The sequence below is a fragment of the Cheilinus undulatus genome, linkage group 4 (assembly GCF_018320785.1).
Source record: "Cheilinus undulatus linkage group 4, ASM1832078v1, whole genome shotgun sequence".
NCBI classification, from domain to species: Eukaryota; Metazoa; Chordata; class Actinopteri; order Labriformes; family Labridae; genus Cheilinus; species Cheilinus undulatus.
In genome coordinates this window covers 10453771-10472336 of record NC_054868.1, presented here as the reverse complement: position 1 = coordinate 10472336, position 18566 = coordinate 10453771, and the positions used below count along the sequence as shown (strand labels likewise).

General features: G+C 40.2%; 1 protein-coding gene across 1 annotated transcript in view; it reads left to right on the top strand.

Moving 5' to 3' along the window:
- The window catches only part of rptor (regulatory associated protein of MTOR, complex 1), a 323903-nt gene extending 306943 nt beyond the window's left edge, over window positions 1–16960 (top strand). Inside the window, exons 26-31 of the mRNA XM_041784862.1 lie at window positions 3735–3841; window positions 4586–4713; window positions 7712–7798; window positions 7882–7998; window positions 9571–9700; window positions 11560–16960. Coding sequence (XP_041640796.1) covers window positions 3735–3841; window positions 4586–4713; window positions 7712–7798; window positions 7882–7998; window positions 9571–9700; window positions 11560–11628 — 638 coding nt within the window. The 3' untranslated portion in view covers window positions 11629–16960. The remainder of the gene's footprint in view (window positions 1–3734; window positions 3842–4585; window positions 4714–7711; window positions 7799–7881; window positions 7999–9570; window positions 9701–11559) is intronic.
- The last annotated feature ends 1606 nt before the right edge of the window (window positions 16961–18566 follow it).

The following is an 18566-nucleotide window of genomic DNA, read 5'->3' as shown; positions in this document are numbered from 1 at the left end:
CTCACTTGAGTACCGTTTGACTCATCTAATCCAGAATCTGCTGACAGGCTCAGTTCCAGGGTCACTGTCTGTATCTCCCAGTGGTCGTCTTTTTTTGAAGGATGCAAAATGCTAAACTGTGCTTCTGTCTGCACGCAAGCCAAAGTTAAATGTTAAAAGATGTAGAACTTTTATCAAAGTAGAGGCGTAGTTACACTGTGTGACTGTAACTTGTGTTTTAATTTTTCTCATACACCTACAGCCTTTGTAGAAAGTTTCAGCTTTGCAGAATTCTCGGCTGTACATGCAGGAACCTACTCTTTTTCTGAATTTAACTTTATGATATACGTAACACCCAGAACAGGAGTTTGCAAACATATTTATGTAAAAAAAATGGAAATGACCCCATGTTTGGTGCTCACAACTTGTATTTTTGTTGCTTTTCTGTCAAACAGGAAGCCCAGCACAGCCAATAGACTGTTTCATATATCCATGATGAGAGTTGTATCACATCTTTCTGGGTAACAGCCTATAGACGCAGAGGGTGACTGGATAAACAATCTGTCACATTAACTACGGGCCAATCAGGGCTGCAAAATGGCCGCCTGCTTACCCTCAAATGATGCTGATTGGTCCGGTCATACTCTGACTGGGAACTCACGTTTCAGCCTATAGCTTTGCAAGATTAAATCGCCTGATGACTGACATGGGATCAGTAGGATCCATCAGTTTTGCAGGGCTATCAAACAAGTATTTGTTTGTGCTAGCCTTGAATCGTGGTTTATTAATCCAGGACGTTGAACCCATTGTACACAGGTGGGACAAGTCCATCCATCCATCCATCTTCTTCCGCTTATCCGAGATCGGGTCGCGGGGGCAGCAGCCTAAGCAGGGAGACCCAGACTTCCCTCTCCCCAGCCACTTCGTCCAGCTCTTCCTGGGGGATCCCAAGGCGTTCCCAGGCCAGCCGAGCGACATAGTCTCTCCAGCATGTCCTAGGTCTTCCCCGGGGTCTCCTCCCAGTGGGACTTGCCTGGAACACCTCACCCGGGAGGTGTCCAGGAGGCATCCGGACCAGATGCCCGAGCCACCTCATTTGGCTTCTCTCAACACAGAGGAGCAGCGGCTCTACTCCGAGTCTCTCCTGAATGGCCGAGCTTCTCACCCTATCTCTAAGGGAGAGCGAAGGAAACTCATTTCAGCTGCCTGTATCCGTGATCTTGGTATTTCGATCACGACCCACAGCTCATGACCATAGGTGAGGGTGGGAACGTAGATCGACCGGTAAATCGAGAGCTTCGCCTTTCGACTCAGCTCTTTCTTCACCACGATGGACCGGTGCAGAGACCGCATCACTGCAGACGCCGCACCTATCCGCCTGTCGATCTCTCGCTCCATTCTTCCCTCACTCGTGAACAAGACCCCGAGATACTTGAACTCCTCCACTTGGGGCAGGGTCTCATTCCCAACCTGGAGAGGGCATTCCACCTTTTTCCGACTGAGGACAAGCCCCACACACTTTTTAAATTACTAATTTGGCCCACATCACTTTGAACGGGTCACAACCAGCTGTGTGTCCACCCCGTATTATTTTCAGAGTTCATTTAGTCGAATCCAATCCACTTTCTCTACAATACAATGATTAAACTAATGAAATAGCCTTTGTTAAAGGGATATTTCAGGATTTTTGAAGTTGAGTTGTATGAAGTACTTGGCAATAGTAGTGGCATTAGAGATTTCTGTGATTTCTTCATAATGGCTATAGATGGGAACGTTTTGTCTGCGTAGTTTAACGAGTTTTACATAAAAATGGTCCAAGAAAATATAGTGGCTCGCCTGTACGCTGTGTCCAAAATGTACAAAACACTTTGTTTCTACCGAAAAAACCTTCTGTGTCAGGCAATAATTTACGATGCAGGTTCTGTCTCCTTACGCCATGCACTGATATCCTCTGATCAGCTGTGTGGGTCTGTGGATGTCTACAGGAATAATACCACAACAAGCTAGAACAAAGATAATATGAGTGATTTTGACTTACCTGGTGGTGTTGGTGTGGAAAATGCAAACCTATGCTCGGGATCTCTCCTGCTTCAAACTTTTAAATGAAGTTTCTCTGCTCTCTCTTTCAGCCCCCCTGACTCTGTGTAAGTTCTTCTTCGGCGTACTCTGGTTCATACAAATATCCTCTTGTATCCTCAGTAAACACCACATCATTGTCACTTTAGTCAAAATCGATCATATTATCTTTGTTTTAGCTTGGTGTGGTGTTATTATCCCTGTAGAAGCCTGCAGACCCACAGAGCTGATCAGAGGATATCAGTGCACGGCAGAGGGAGACAAAATGGTGAAAGCTGCATCGCAGGTATCGCAAGCATGCATTGCAGGCGAGCCAACATATTTTTTTTGGACCACTTTTATGTAAAACTTGTTAAACTACACGGATAAAACGTTCCCATCTACAGCCACTATGCACCGGATTTCTCTGAGCTCACAATAACCACAGGAACAACTTTTACAGAAATCACTGGGGGCTAATGCCACTGCTATAGCCAAGTACCTCATATGACCCAACTTAAAAAAATCCTGAAATATCCCTTTAAGTGCCGACTTAAAACAGGAACATATTGAGCGCTGAGTTAAATGGGCCCTTACACAAGTTTGACATTTCTCTAAATGTTGGTAATGAACTCACTTGTTGTCTGAAGCCTTGCTTTTCTTCACTTACAAAGTCTCTGCAGCCTGGTTAGCAAAGAGCTAATGCTAACATCAGCAGGATAGTGGTGAGAAGAGATGGGAGGCTCAAAGAATAACGCCGGTAAACTCCTCGTTAGCCTATTTACGTCAACAATCGCCTGCTTGGACTTGTTTAATCCCCAGAAACATAGACATAAGACTTTTTATGAAGAAAAGCAAGTTATTAGTTCAGCTGACAGACAGTTTTATGGCAATGACTTACTTATCACAGTGATTAAAACCTGATTCAACAACATGATTGTGAATGCCATGATAGGCTGTAAATTTCTGTCAGCAGACAAAATGATAATCCTCATCTACAAATTATGTCTCATTTTTCATCCAAATAAAGGAATCAAAACTTAAACTTAAAGTGTTCCACACACTTTTTTTATGCTTCTGACCCCAGTGACTGTGACTACCCAAGTACTTATTAAAATTTAAATATTCATCTAAGAAAAAAATTTCTGAAGGTGGTTTGTTTTGTTTTTTTAGATTCACATTCTGTGTTATAAACATTGGTACTCTAATAAAATCCCACAGTGAAGACAGATGGACCTCTAAGCTTGTTTAAAATAGGGGAATGCATTTGCATTAAGTAGCACACATCAAACAGCAGTTAAACAGCAGGTATGGAGAAGGTAGTAATCATCCCTCCGTGTTCAACCAAGTTTCATTGTTCTGGCCACTTTGTGCATCCCTGTGTGAAGTTGTCACGTGTCACATATATATGACCCATAAACATGGTTGTGGTGAAAATAATTTCAGTGCAGTACCCCTACAGCCAATTTAAACCTCAGCTGGTGAAGGCAGACCAGGTGTGCAGTCTAAGTTACCATGGCAATATGCCCTGTAAAAGGGAGCTGCTTTTGAGACACATTCCTGGCTTCAGTCTTAACAAATCTTGCCAGCCCATTGATGCTGCTTTGCATTGCACCTTTCTGCTGTATGATGTAATGAGTTTACATCTGTTCATGCTTAAATATTGTGTTTTATAACTGCTGTACCATCCTGTGTTGCAGGTGCAGGCATGGTTGTTGACTGGGAGCAGGAGACCGGCCTCCTCATGACGTCTGGAGACGTCCGGGTCATCAGGATCTGGGACACTGACAGGGAGATGAAGGTCCAGGTAAAACAAACCAGTCATCTGTTTGTGTGCCAGTTTTTCTCCAAGAAATAAGGATAAATAAAGCTGAAGCTTTGTGCACATATAGCCCTTGACTCAAGGATTATCTGTTAACTATTTATAAGCTGGTAATATATTTGCAGTAAGTCTTCAGGAGTTTTTTTATATCTTTGTGCTCACAACCTTTTCCAATGAATCAAGTCAATAAAAGAAATCAATTCATTCAGAGGCTGCATTCTCAGAAGTGTGAGCACTTCTTTTAGGTTTTAGAAATTTCTTTCCTTTCATCTATTTCCCTTGTTTCCTCCAGCAGCTTCCGTGATGGTAAATATGAATAAATCATGTTTGTCTGGTTTCAGCTGTTTGTGTAATGTGTTCACTTTACTGTAAACTCAGGCTGTTTCCAGTAATAGTAAACTAATGGGAGTTAGAAACACAGCCAGTACCATTAGTGTGGTTTCCTCTCTTCTTTTTTTCCTTTGTTTTTACACATGAAATGGTCCTCTGTGTGCTAATCATCATCTTGATGGATGTACTAAGTACCAGTATAAATGGCCCAGCCTCGCCTCTGGCTGCATGTTGATGCTAGGTCCAAATTTCAGTGAGCCAACAGGCAACATGATTGATGAGATTGTTTAAAGAAGCTTGAGAGAAAAAACTGAGGGTGCAGTGTCAGTGTCAGTGGTACCTTTAGTAATTTTCTTTACAAACCTTTAAAGTGTATGTGTGTTTGTTTGTCTCCACCAGGACATCCCGACAGGAGCAGACAGCTGTGTGACTAGCCTGTCCTGTGATTCCCAGCGCTCACTCATCGTTGCTGGTCTGGGTGATGGATCTGTGCGGGTCTTTGACAGGAGGATGGGCCCGAATGAATGGTAAAACACACTTCCTCCCCTAATCTTACATGTGATGTTCAAGCCCATCACTGAGATCACAGAGAAGGATAAGCTTTACCTGAACCAGGATTTGGCATAAGGATGGCCGAATTTCTAATACTTCTAATACTGTTTTGACCCTTTTTGCTACAGTGTGTTTGAAATATGTGTGGTGCAATCTCAGTTATTCTCTTGAGTGATCCAGAAATAATCCCAGCTCTAAGAAAGGATGTTTTTATAATCAGGTGTTTAGGAATTTTACCCCATATTTAACTTTTCCACTTAATGTGGTCCACCCTTTCCTCATCACAGTGTGATGTACATCGTCTCTAATGACAGCGCTATCTGAATAAGGGAGATCATCCAATGATTAATATGTATCTGTTTTTTTGTATATATCCCTCACTGACTCTAAAATAATAACAATAAATCAGCCTTTATCTGTTTAATTTAAAGCAGCAGCACTTCCCCTTTAGAACTATTAAGTTTTGTTTTTTCTTTACACTCCAGTGTTTGATTGTTTTTATGTTTGGGCCCTCCCTACAACCCTCTTCCTCTCAGCTCAATCCTGTGTTTCCTGTGTTTGCCCACAGCCCTGCAGTCTCATGCCCTTATATGGGCTTAAAAGGTGCATTTCGCTATTCTTGTTCTTGGCTCTCTATCTCTTAGCTTGGTCCTGTGTGCCTCCTGTGTTTGCCCACAGCCCTGCAGTCTCATGCCCTTATATGGGCATAAAAGGGGTGTTTCTGTATGTACAGCAGGTAAAAAGGGGACAAGCATTCAGTTTTCGAGCACATAGCTTTTGTCAGTTTCAGAAAGTGCAATCAAGCAATTTAAGAACAGCTCCATGAATTTACTGAAGACATTTCTCAGCATCTTCTTAAGAACAAATTTACAACAAAACTGAAAAAGGTATTGGTGAATGAGGCCTTGTGTTTTTTCATGTAAATGCTTTTTATTATCTTCACATGGACGGTTTTGGAGTAGAAATGCAGATAATTTGTGGCCTTTGTAATAAATAAATCAGGTGCTGGTTTTACTCAGTTGCAGGAGCAGGTGTCCCATTATAAAGAGGCTGCAGCCCTCAAAGTCTCCCTCCCTTCGATGCATTTCCACCCCACTTTCTTCCTCACATTATCCGTGTCTTTTACCAATCCCTTCATTACATGAATTAAAGGGTAAATAATGTAGGAATCCTTGTGAATGATGAACAACAAAAGGTTATTGAATTTTTTTATAAAGGTTTAGAGCTATTATACTGCTTTGTCAACCTCACATCCACAATCTAAACCAAATTGGAAAAAATTGGCTGACAAAATGCAAATCAATTCTTTTTAAGTGAACATAAAAACTGTCAGCTTTTATTTGGCAGCACTGGTTGAGCTGATTATTAATTTAGAATTTAATTTTCTTTTACTGTTGTACCATCATTTCAATACATTAAGGGACACACACTTCACTTTTTGAAGGCATTAACTTTACAGAGTCCTGCATTATTCACTTCTATAATCTATATTTATTATATATTTCATGCTGTAACTCTCCCTGTGGGGTTGCCACCTCTTTTAATGGACCCTGGTGGCACTGAATCCCCTCAGTTGGTTAAACATTATTTCAATTTCAGTCCCGAAGGGGGAAAACATCGCAGTTAAACCATGAAGTGGCCCATAAATCTTTAAGTAAAGCTAATTTCATAGCTCCCCTCAGGCGTGGAGTCACATCTTTCAGATAGTTATAAAGGATCAGTAGACTGAGCACACAGGTCAGCTTGGGGTTTTCTATTTATACTTCTACAAGCCTTACATGTTTAAAAGTTTAAGATATCTGATTATAGGCTCAAAATCTTTTCATGAAGGTCAATTATCACAAAACAATCATGTTACTTCTTTTTCTGCATTGGGAGGGGAAAAGTCATCAAATTTCATGTTTTCACCAGGTGTTAAATGTTAAAGAATACAGTCATAGCCACAGTCTGGATGTATTTGATTCATTATTTGTTATTTATTTATTTTAAAGGCCCCATGTTCAGTGTAAAGCATTAATGTTACTTTTTGATGTGGTGCGGTTGTGGTTAAACTTCTGTGTCCAGTCCTACAGCAGATCACATTTAAACATCAGTGAGGATAAAGGAGCACTAAAGAAAACTCTGTTGTAGTGAGTAATGCAGTGGAGAGCTGTCTTCTACGGTTTTGCAGTTCAGCTGCAATGCCGTCACAAATTTCGTTTATTTTATCCATGATGCTACACTGCCACCCAGTGGTGGCTCGCTGACCTTACATGCTGCAGATTTTAGAATAAGCTCCTTCAAACTTACCCTGCTGAGACCTGAGCTTTTGTTAAAGCTTAGTTTTTATGAAAAATGATGTCCAGAAAGCCCCAGAAGGTCACGTTCCTGCAGAAAATACTTACTGGGTATTTTTTTAGCGTCTGTTTTGGCTGTGTTGTCTAGTTGCTCAGTTGTTTGGGGTTTTCAGTCAGTAAGAAATGATGTTAGTCATTGAGAGAGGGATGCTGTAGTCATGTTGATGATGGACCACAAGGACTTCTTAAGGCCATGTGTGAACAAAATTTCCAATAAAAGTCACACTAATTCACCTAAAAATTCAAAGAAGTTACAAAAAATGTCTGTGAAGATTCTTTGCTTATTTTCCCATAGAAAGTGCCCCAAGTTTTCTTCAAATATTCTCCAAATGTTTTAATGAAACTGTATCATACAGCCTAAACATTCCAATATACAAAAAATTCCAAAATGTTCCATCTAAGTTCCTAAAAAAACACACACACACAAATTCCAGCTTAAATTACTTAACATATTCCCCAGAATTTACAAATTCAAATTTATTGAAAATGACAGGAAATCACCCCAAACATCCAAACAAATTCCCCGAACTTTCCATGAAAATTCATGAAAATGTCGACGATCCACCCTCAAAAAAGTGCTGAAAAAGTCTCACAGCTCTAGCCACGCTAACATTCTTTCTGTGATGTGTTTCCACAGTCGGGTGATGACCTACAGAGAGCACGGAGCCTGGGTGGTCAAAGCTCACCTACAGAAGGAGACAGACGGCCATATTATCAGTGTCAGGTACGTTCCTTTAACATCTGTTGTGGTTCAAACAAACGTTTTACTTCTAGTCTGCCTAATCTGACTTTGACGTTTCCTTACAGTGTTAATGGAGACGTTCGATTCTTTGAACCTCGGACACCAGACTCCATCAACGTGCTGCAGACAGTGAAGGGTCTCACGGCGCTGGACATCCATCCACAGGCCAACCTGTTCGCCTGGTGAGCTTGTTTGTTTAATGAGGTTAACTTGCATTTCTGACATCAACGGTTTGTTTTTGGAATTGGCTGTTTTAGGGCCCTGAGGTCAGTATTTTGGCTGTCACTACCTAAATCATATGCAAGAGGTACAACTGACATGAATGTAAGGGTTTGCTGTGCTTTCATCTGACAGTCCGATTTTATTAAGATTTACCATATCAGTAATTTTTTTACAGTGCTGCTTATTTTAGCTTGAGATCAGATTTGCTTGCTGAATATTGAACTTAAGACTCCTTGTGTTTTTCTTACAACTGTATGTTAAATGAGACTTTTTCCACTTGTCTTACACATGAAAAACATCTTGTCCAGTTGAAAGAGCTGTGAAACTTATAGTCTGAACTAAGCTGTTGAGGTAATTGTTGAGATGTTAAATGTGTTAAAAGCCATTTTCTCACAACCTAACATCCTGTCAGTTTCCGTCTTCAACCAGCGGCCCTGAACCCCACTGGCTGCCAGTAAGACTGCAGGTTTGAGGTACTGATACTTCAGCATTTACACGATCTATAAACAATATTCAAAGCAACAGAAATTTTCACGAGACATCATGCTTGAGTGAAAAGTGAGGGTCAACCAATATTGTTTTTTTCATGGTCGATTGGCAGTAGTTTCTTTAGATAAGCAGACATGTAAGCAAATGTTTTATGTGTGAGAACTGTATATTGGCTTCTTCAGCCATTATTTAATACCTTTGTTAAAACCTTTCAAATTGTATTGCATTTTCAGTAAGGTTTCAGAGGTTTTGGGATGTGATGGTTATCATTTACTGAAGCCTGCGTCTGCTCAATTAAAGTCGGGGTATCTTGTAACAAATTCCCTGAACTTAGATGGAGCCAGACCATGCAAACATTTAGAACATTTGTTGTAGCTAATGAAGCTTTCAAAGCTAAACCTGTTGTGTTTCTCTAACACAGGACAATTGTGCCATCTTACATTTTTTCATGTCTATGATTTTTCTTGTCTGGTTATACAATGATATGATCGATTTTGAAGTTGTCGTGAGGCTTTGGACCAGGAATTAAGCCAGTTTGACATCTGTGGAAGTATCATGGCATGCATGTGGAGCTGGGCTTTGGAATCATGGTTCCTGCATTCAAGCCTCAGTTTAGTTGTTGTTTTAGTCTTTTTGGGATCCTGAAAACATCTGTCGGGTTGTTCAAGTGCAAAATTCTTTTATTGTAGAAAGGTTTCTTGTCCATTTAGCCACTTTTCACATAGACTCCTTTAAAACCTGCTCCATCTTCTCAGTCTGAATGTGAGCGTGACATCACAGGAAAATGGCAACGTGTGAATGTGGTCTATTACCAAGAATATTTTTTTTCCTTTCACCCTATATTAGTCCATTTCTTTTAAAGTGGATAAGTAAAATGTTCTCTCTGTCCTTCCTTGAGGAGAAATGTAACTTTGCAGTTCAGCTGACATCCATGAAGACCGTTTCACTCACCACTAAAGTAATCTGATGGAGTCAACACAGCCTATGATTAATGTGACTTTTAAAGCTCTCTCTCTGTCTCTGTTGTGTCTGCTTCCCTCCAGTGGATCGATGAACCAGTTCATAGCAGTCTACAACTCTAATGGCGATGTGATCAGCAACATAAAGTACTATGACGGCTTCATGGGACAAAGGATCGGGGCTATCAGCTGTTTAGCCTTCCATCCTTACTGGGTAAAATAACTCCAACATTTACTGAAAACAATTTTCAAACTCTTGTTTATCTCTGTCGGTAGTTATAAAACATTTCAGGATTACTCAAAATGTAATTTGATAGTAATAGGTAGTATCTAGTACATTTATTCTGTTATGTATTTAAATCCAAGGCAAGAGTTTTTACAGTGCAGTGTTTATAGGTAGAGCTATGCAAAATGCTTTACAGAGTTAAAACAGCATTAAAATATTTTTTTAAAAAGACTTAGTATATAGTATAGTCTTAATGCATTCAACACTGTACTCTATGATTTCAAGCTGATTCTGTAATTGTTGTTTTGGAATTTCAGCTGACTGAATCTTTTACAATGTATGACCATCGTGCGTGATTTATTTCCTCACACTGTCCAGTCTGATGGTCAACCCCGACCTAAGTACTTACACTGTACGAGTGACGTTGGGACAAACTGTGAAAAATGTCAGTGGAGTCTATTGTCTCACTTTAAAGAGCTTCAAATCTCTCTCTCACACACATAAACAGCATTACCAGCAAACGTAACTAGAAGCTGAATTACACCAAATATTCCATACTGTGTCAGCTGGAGGTCAAAAGGAAGGCCTTTTTCCTGCTTGTTTATTTTCTTTGTCATTGTCAGGGGTCAGGCACATCAGAGGGCATTCGTCTTGTTTCCATGGTGATTTAAGATGCTGTCCATCTGTTTACAAAGGAAAATATGCCACAAAGTGTTGGATTCTGCTTTGCTTTCAGAAAATTCTGAGGGTGAAATGCTTTATTTCTTGTCTTCAGATGTATTTTTGTGCAACATCTTGTCCCAAAAAAAGATATTATAATAAAGATGTACTTATTTATTTATGGTTTTACGTTCTCGCAGATTGAAAGTGTCACCACTGATGATGTCCATTGAAGACGGAAAGAAGTTTATGTCCTCAATTTACTTACTAGGCTGTATTTTAATTGCACTTAAAGGGATTTTTTTAAGTTGGGTCGTATGAGGTGCTTGGCTATAATAGTGGCATTAGCCTCCAGTGGTTTCTGTAAAAGTTGATCCTGTGTTCATTACCAGCTCAGAGAGATCCAGCGCATAGTGGCTGTAGATGGGATCATTTTATCTGCGTAGTTTAACGAGTTTTATGGGCCAAGAAAATATGTTGGCTCACCTGTATGCTGTGTCGAAAATGTACACAGTACTTCATTTCTCCCCCCAAAAAACCTCTCTCTCAGCCCACTGACTCTCCATCTGTACAAGTTCTTCCTCGGTGTACTCTGGTTCATATAAATATCCTAATGATTCACAGTAAACAGCACATCATCATCACTGGAGTCGAAACCGCTAGTATTATCTTTATTTTAGCTTGGTGTGGTGTTATTATCCCTGTAAAAGCCTGCAGACCCACAGAGCTGATCAGAGGATAACAGTGTGTGGCAGAGGGAGACAAAATGCTAAAAGCTGCATCTTAAATTAGTGCTGACACAGAGGGATTTTTTTGGAACCAACATATTGCTACTGTGCAGTCAGCAGAGGTGGAAAAAGTACATGAGTATTGTGCTCAAGTAAAGTCCCATTACTCTGGGTAAAACTTGCTTAAGTAGAAGTGAAAGTACTGATTTTAAAATGTACTAAGAAGGACAAGTACCCCAAAAACTACTGAATTACAATAACTTGAGTAAATGCAATCAGTAACTTTTCACACCTGATCATGATTCAAATCAGAGACTCAAGCTTTACTAATTAACTTCTGTGTTTGTTGCATGAAACCTGTTGTTAATGGTATACACATGATATGTTGTTCTCCCGTGCACCACCTGGGTTGACTAAAAATGTCCAATCTTTGTTTTCTCTCTGCCTTTTTTATTTCAGCCCCACTTGGCGGTAGGCAGCAACGACTACTACATGTCTATCTATTCGGCTGAGAAGAGGCTCAGATAACACACCAGCATTCATCACCTCCTCCCCTCTCCAACCTCCCAAACAAAACCACCACATATGACTTCTGACCCTGAGCGGAGAGCCCAGGGGTGTAAATGACGTTTTTATTGTACATATGCAATTACCACCCTGAATGTTCTAGTGATGGCTGCTGACAAACTCATGCTAGGAACGATGAAATATATTATTATTATTATTATCATTGTTTATTCATATTCTTATTATAAAGCTAATGATTGTAGACTTGGCTGTGCTGAGGAGTGTGTATATTTAAATAGCATATACAGAGGAATAGAGGTTTCTATTTTAAAGTTGTGGTACCCACAAATCACTGGGGCTCCTCCTCGCCGCCTAGTGCGCATCCACTACCTGTACGAACTGTGACCCCAGCGAACCCAAAAGTGGACAGCACACACTGTTAAACACTTTCACTGGTGCAAGAAATGTGGATTCACCCTCTGCCGGACCACGGTGTGTTCGTGAATTTATTTTAATGGTCAGGAAGAGGACTCGGAGTTCTGCAGCTTTGCAGCATTAGGGTTCATAAGGGCACGCTGAGAGATGCTGGACTGTGCTCATTCTGTGCTCGTTCTTAACTGACACAGCGACCAGGAAGATGTGAACAGTGTTTGTTTGTGTGCGTGTGTTTTGAAATGGATTATAGCACAGAAGGGCCCACAGTGGGCCCTCATAGCCTTGGACTTGATGCCCCAAAAAGATGCCTGCTCCCATGATAGCACTCTTTCCTTCTTGCTTCCTGACCCCAGTGTGCCAAACATAATCATACTTTCACCTCCTCTGTGGTGGCTCAGATGTTATTTTCTCTGTTTATTTTTTTTTTAACTAATGACCTGTAAAAAGGGAAACCCTCAACCCTGGGATGAAATACACCAAAATATCACCATGAGAGGACGGATAGACCTGTGAGAGCTACACACTGAGTCCTACAGAGCACCTGTGATACCCGCCTTCCTGCTCTGCAAAGCAATAAAAACCCTTCCTTTGTTTCAGTTGAACGCTCCTCCCAGATGTTGCAGATGGAAAAGAGATCTGCAGTTTGACTGAGACAGCTGAAGACTGCTGTATTTGCCCAGAACTTGACCTGCAGCACCAAGTGCCACACTATAGCAATACAAACACACTCCTCTCCATCATCGGTTGGGACTCTTCTGAGTTCCCTTTGAAGTTACCTATGAGTGTGCTTCCCCTCTTTTTACTCACAAGGACAGGACAGTTATCATTTACCATAAAGCTTTAAATAAAAGCCCATCCTAGAAAGCTCAGCCCAGCCCCTTTAATTAGCTTAGTAACACTACATGTTTTTACAAATAAAGGCAGGTCTTGATTAGAGGCCCCTCTGCATTCAGTTTTGAAACAGTACAGATCAGAATTGGGAGAAAAGTAGTAAGACACAAATTAAAGATTAACTTTATTCTGTTAAAGACAGAATAATGCACCAGCTTTGCTTTCTTACAAAGCCAGATAAAATTAGTCCTTTCTGATTTAAGTTGTTTATCAGTATCCTCATTTTCAATGCAGCTTAAAACTCTTCTGTTGTAAATTTACACTTCATAGTCTTTCCCGTCTTGGCTGTCCAGAGGTTTTGTTTGAAAATTATCAAAGGCCTGTCTTATATTGATGCCTGTCCCAAATATAGGAAGGTTAATTTAATAGACTGGAGTTAATAAAAGCCTGGGCTAGTTTTAGAAGTCAATGATTAATGTATTTTCCTGTGATTGTATTATCAGCTAATCACAGTTAAATCACAAGATTTAAAACAAACCTACCACTAACTTATAGAGTTGGTGCAAAAGTCCCAAAATTTCTGTCTTGATAAAAGCAAGAGCCTATCTTTACACCATGAGGTCAACTTTTCAAGGCACCCTCACAGCACACAGCACTGTAGTTGTAGAAAACGTTTAGGTTACATGTATCATCACACTTACCACCATTTTTTGATGAATTTTCCGCATTTTCCTTTTTTTTTTTTTTTTTGTTGCCCCGTCTGATTTTATTGCCAGACTTGTTTTGATTCTTTAGTAGGAAGTTTGCAGCATACAGTTAGTGTCATGTAAATGAAAAGCTTGTGAACTGTGACTCCAGTACCTGATTTTGCTTTCTATGTTGAGTTTAGTGAGTCATGCTTGGTGCTACATGTGCAAAACTGGAATAACTTTCATTCTCTCCTGTCAGTACATTCACATGCAGTCAACAAAAGTCAAATTGTCGCATTTGTAAAACTAAAACTGGACTTTTAAAGGCATCTATGGATGTTTGTCCAACAGCAATTGTACTTAATCAAATTTATTTAAGTCAGAGCACACCTAGATAATACGGTAGGACATCGATTTATTCTTGTATGTACATGCCTCAGACAAACCCAAACTGGACTAGGCCTTCTGCTGCTGCTTTGACCTTGAAGTCCATCAGCATAAAGCTGAGCCTAGCACAAGTCACAGTCAACTGTCTTTAGATTTCACCATAAGCTACGGGGACAACTAACATCCTCTTTGTAATGGATGAAAAGAAAGAACAAAACACCTTTTGGTCAACCTTAGCTAGGTCCAGTAATAACTAGCAGAAAGAGGGCTTATCTCCACCCTGTGTAGCACAGTTGGACATACTTCTGTTAATAAAATTGGTTTCCTGCTGATGCAGGGTCAAGCACATTAGTCCAGTTAAATATAATTAAGCTATAGCTATCTTGAGAGATGTCTGGCTGCAGACCCTACATCTCTGACAGCCACTCTCACAGACTTGTCATCTTTGGTCCCATCTATTTCAGAAAGGAATTACACACTTAAACTTTTGTCATAAAATCTGATTCAAATTTTAAGTTATAGGGTAAAAACCTGGCCTGCACAACCTGATTACAAAATGTTAAGTAAAGCTGACTTAATAGTCTGCTGATATGAAAAAAATCCTCAACCTCCATGAAAACACTAACGCAGCAAGAGTAGCTTACGTAGCTCTTTTAGCTGCATAAGCTATGTAGAAAACATAGCTAATGTAGCTTTGCAGCGGTTGCAGCTATAGCTAAGTTCACAAAGCATTTTCTTAAGTTATGTAGGTACATTAGCTTTAGCTACATTTGCGTAAGCTCATGTTGCTAAAGCTAACTTAGTTACACTGGCTTATGTAGTTGCATAACTAGCATAGCTATGTTAGCTAAAGCTAATGAAGATAGATTGAGCCAACATGTGTGTAACTACTTCTAAAATGGGTCCATACATAATTTAATCCCAGTTATATCCCTGATTTTTTCTCCTGTTTATTTATGAAATGTTGCTTTGTCTGCAGTGTTTGCAATGTGGTGATTTCATGAATTAATTTGCCAGACTTTGATTATGTATACTTTGTATTATGGAAGAACTTGTACCGGAAAATTACGGCAATTCCATTCTGAAATAGAAACCGTCTGTGTCCATGTAAGAAAATTTTCAGTCAAAAAATCAGATATATTATGCAGAAAAATGAAAGTGCTTTCTTTTTCCTCCAGACAGTCTCAGTCTCTGACCAGCTGTTTGTGCACAGAGCCACGGAGATTTCAAGCTATTCAAATGAAAAAAACGTTGCATTATAGGTGTTCTTGGATTTTGAAAATATCATGAGTTTATAATGTAAAATGACTAACAATATGAATTTAAATCAGTCATAGAGTGGAATACTAAAGTTAAAATATAGCATTGAGTTATGTAAATACTTAGTTCTTTCAGCTCAGGTTCCAACTCTAACAAATGGCACATTAGCTTATCATGTCATGCCCAGTCGAAGAAGCTCCATAGAACACCAACACTCAGTCAGGAAGGGAACTCTCGATGGGGAGTGATGCAGACTGCATGTGAGCCCCTATCCTCTGATTTCAAAGTAATGTGACTAAGTCCCACTCCTGACAGCAACAGCTCTCTGGGCTCACAGTTTACACACCAACATCATCAGTTAACCTGCGCACCAGTTTCTCCCCTCTCTCTTTCAGCCCATTGATTCTCCACTGGCAGCTTTTCCTCCATGTACTCTGGATCATGAACTTATCCCCTTATGTCCACAGTAAAGGCATGTCATTGTCACTTGAGTCAAAATCACTCATTTTTAGTTTGTTGTCTCTTTTGAAAGCTGCAGAACCAAACAGCTGATCAGTGCTGAGGCAGACGAACCTATTGCTATAAATTGGATTGCAAAATAATGCCAAACTCAAAGGCTTTTAGGATGAAAAATGAACTGCATCAATTATTTTTAGCATGGCGTGCATTAAAACCAACATTGATTCTTGGCCCATTTTTCAGCTAAAAAGTTGTGGGGTGACTGAATTTATCTGTAGCACTGTATAGCATAGCTTCCTTGTGGTACCCTCAGCGCACTCTCCTTAAAGGAGCAATGCAGACTGAAATCTTTTGTGGGGAATAAATTTATTATTACAGAGAACCTTATTCAAACCAACTTCAAAAATACTGAAATGTCCCTTTAACTTTGCATGTAAATGTACTGAGAGTCAGTGACAGGTGCAAGCAGTGTCATTACCTGCTGTGATGTCACTCGAGGGATCATGGGAAATGTTGACATATATCTTTGTGATGCTTTTGGGTGAAAAAAATTCCTTTTCTCTTTTTTGTATTTCTTTTTTTTTTGTGCATTCTCACCATCAATGTGCCTCTGCTCTGGGGCTGCAGCTTTGCTTGTTTTGTGTTTTAATCTTTTTCTCCTTCTGTTTTATAATTTCATGTTTTTAATTGTTCTGGCCTTTTGTTTGCCTTAGCCTCAGTGAAATGGAAGCAAGTGGGGACAGCCTTACCTTCACATGCTCTCTCACACATTCTAATGCACTTGAGTCTTTTCTGACCCCGTTTTCATTGCCAATGTACCCCTTCATTGACCCCCTCTTTTTTCTGCTGCCTCGCTCCTCTGCTTCAGTCATCCTCAGCTTTGCATCCTGCCCCCCCAGTCTGAAGGAGTGACGGACTCATGGACAGAAAGTGAACTTGGAAAACACCGAACAGTCTGTAGAAGTGGCTGCAGTTGCAGTCCCCACATTAGTCCCCACATCACCCTGTTAGTGAGCCTGTCGGCACCCTCTCTGTGGTGAAGCACGAGTTGACTGCTTCACCGCCTCAGCCAAAACACAAGAGTTTGGTGTTGGGGTCATTTTCTCCAAATCACGTTCATCTCTTAGTATCCTGCTTTGAGTTTTAAGATTTTAGATCAGAAGAATATGAAGAGACTTTCTCAAAGTAGTAAGAAAGAAAAACAATCAGGTTTGTCCCTGTGACTGTAGACTGCTCTGCTGACTGTGGTTTATAAGACAGGAGATGAAATCAATGAAATAAACCAAATACAACACCAGACTTTATCTGTCTCTCTCTTTCATTCATTTTCTCTAAAAATAATCTGCCCCCTTTATCTAATGACACACCAACATAACTTAAACTTTGTACAGTTTTGAAACTGAAATGTGTATGAATGAGGTATTAGTTCATTTACTATAGCAGCCTCTATCTTCAGAGTGTAAATGGGTGACAGTTTTAGTCATTTTGAGGCTCCAAGCTAAGACCAATATGAGGCCCTTTCTCATTTAGCTGAGATCAATCAAAGCAAGTGAAAAAAATTTTAAAGCATTTTTCTCCATGTAATAAAGTTAGTCACAGGACTAGAGACATAGCCAAATCCGACCCATCCAACGGTTGTTGCTCATCACCTTTTAGAAGAGCATCATAACTCAAGCTTTAGACACTTACATATTCAAACATGTCTACAGGCCAGGTGTAACTTCTAAGATTGAAATCTTGCTCACCCTTGGAGAAATACCCCTAATTCTGCAACAAATCATGCACTACATGGACAACATGGGACTGTAAATTACATTAATTTTCATGCATTTAATTTTACATGGATTCCCCCCCCCCCCCCCAAATGCAGCTATATTGGCCTCCACTCTTCTTAAAAGGCTTTCCACCAGGTTACCATTCATTCTGTAGAGCATTTATGAAGCCAGTCTGGACAAGAAGGCCTGGCTCGCAATCTCTGTACCAGTTCATCCCAAAGATGCATGGGCTTGAGGTCAGGACTCTATGCAGGTCAGTCAAGTTCTGCTTTGTTCACTGGAGCACAGTCATGTTGGAATGGAAACAAGCCTTCCCCAAACTGTTGCCACAACAAAATTTCTTGGTATGCTGACGCATTAAGATTGGCCTTCACTGGAGATAAAGGGTCTCACCGAAACTCTAGAAAACAGCCCCCATACCCTCAAAACTCACAGTTAGCATAGTGCAGTCTAGGGATGTGTGTGGTTAGCTGGCTATATGGTAAAATTTCTTTATTAAATTAGCTAGGGTAAGATTTATGAGTCAGTTAAATTTTATAAACAGGGGCCTAGAGCCTAGTCAAATGCTCTGCAGTTTATGGCCCCTGCCTTCCTGTCAGAGCGTTTCCCAGCACTTTGCCAGACATAAACATGCAAAGCTTAGCAGTTAGCATGTCATAAGAAGAGCACGGTATGACCGTCTTTTTAACTAGAAAACGGAAATTAAGTGGTATGTGGTATGAGAGTCAAACTCCCTTATAATTACCAAAGTGAAAAGAGGCCACGTATCAAAGCACAATATTAATCTGCAAAGAGAAAAGAGGGCTGATGGAGCTAGCAGCTAATGTTAGCTACGCTCAAAACAGTATATCAGGCTTACATTGTACCCGCTGACATGATGACCCTGTGATGAGCCTTAGCTCAAATCACAATTGTTCAATGATGTTTTAACTTCGTAATGCTCAGAGCTCATAAAGTTGGGTATGGGTTGTCTTCCAGTTAACACAGTATAAAAACTCCGGTAAGGGTTTGAGCTGTCACTGAGAAAGCATCATGGCAACAACAAAAGAAATCAGCTTAGATTTGAGAAAAAGAATTGTGGATGCTCACAAAGCAGGAGGGGGATATACAAAGTTATCACAGC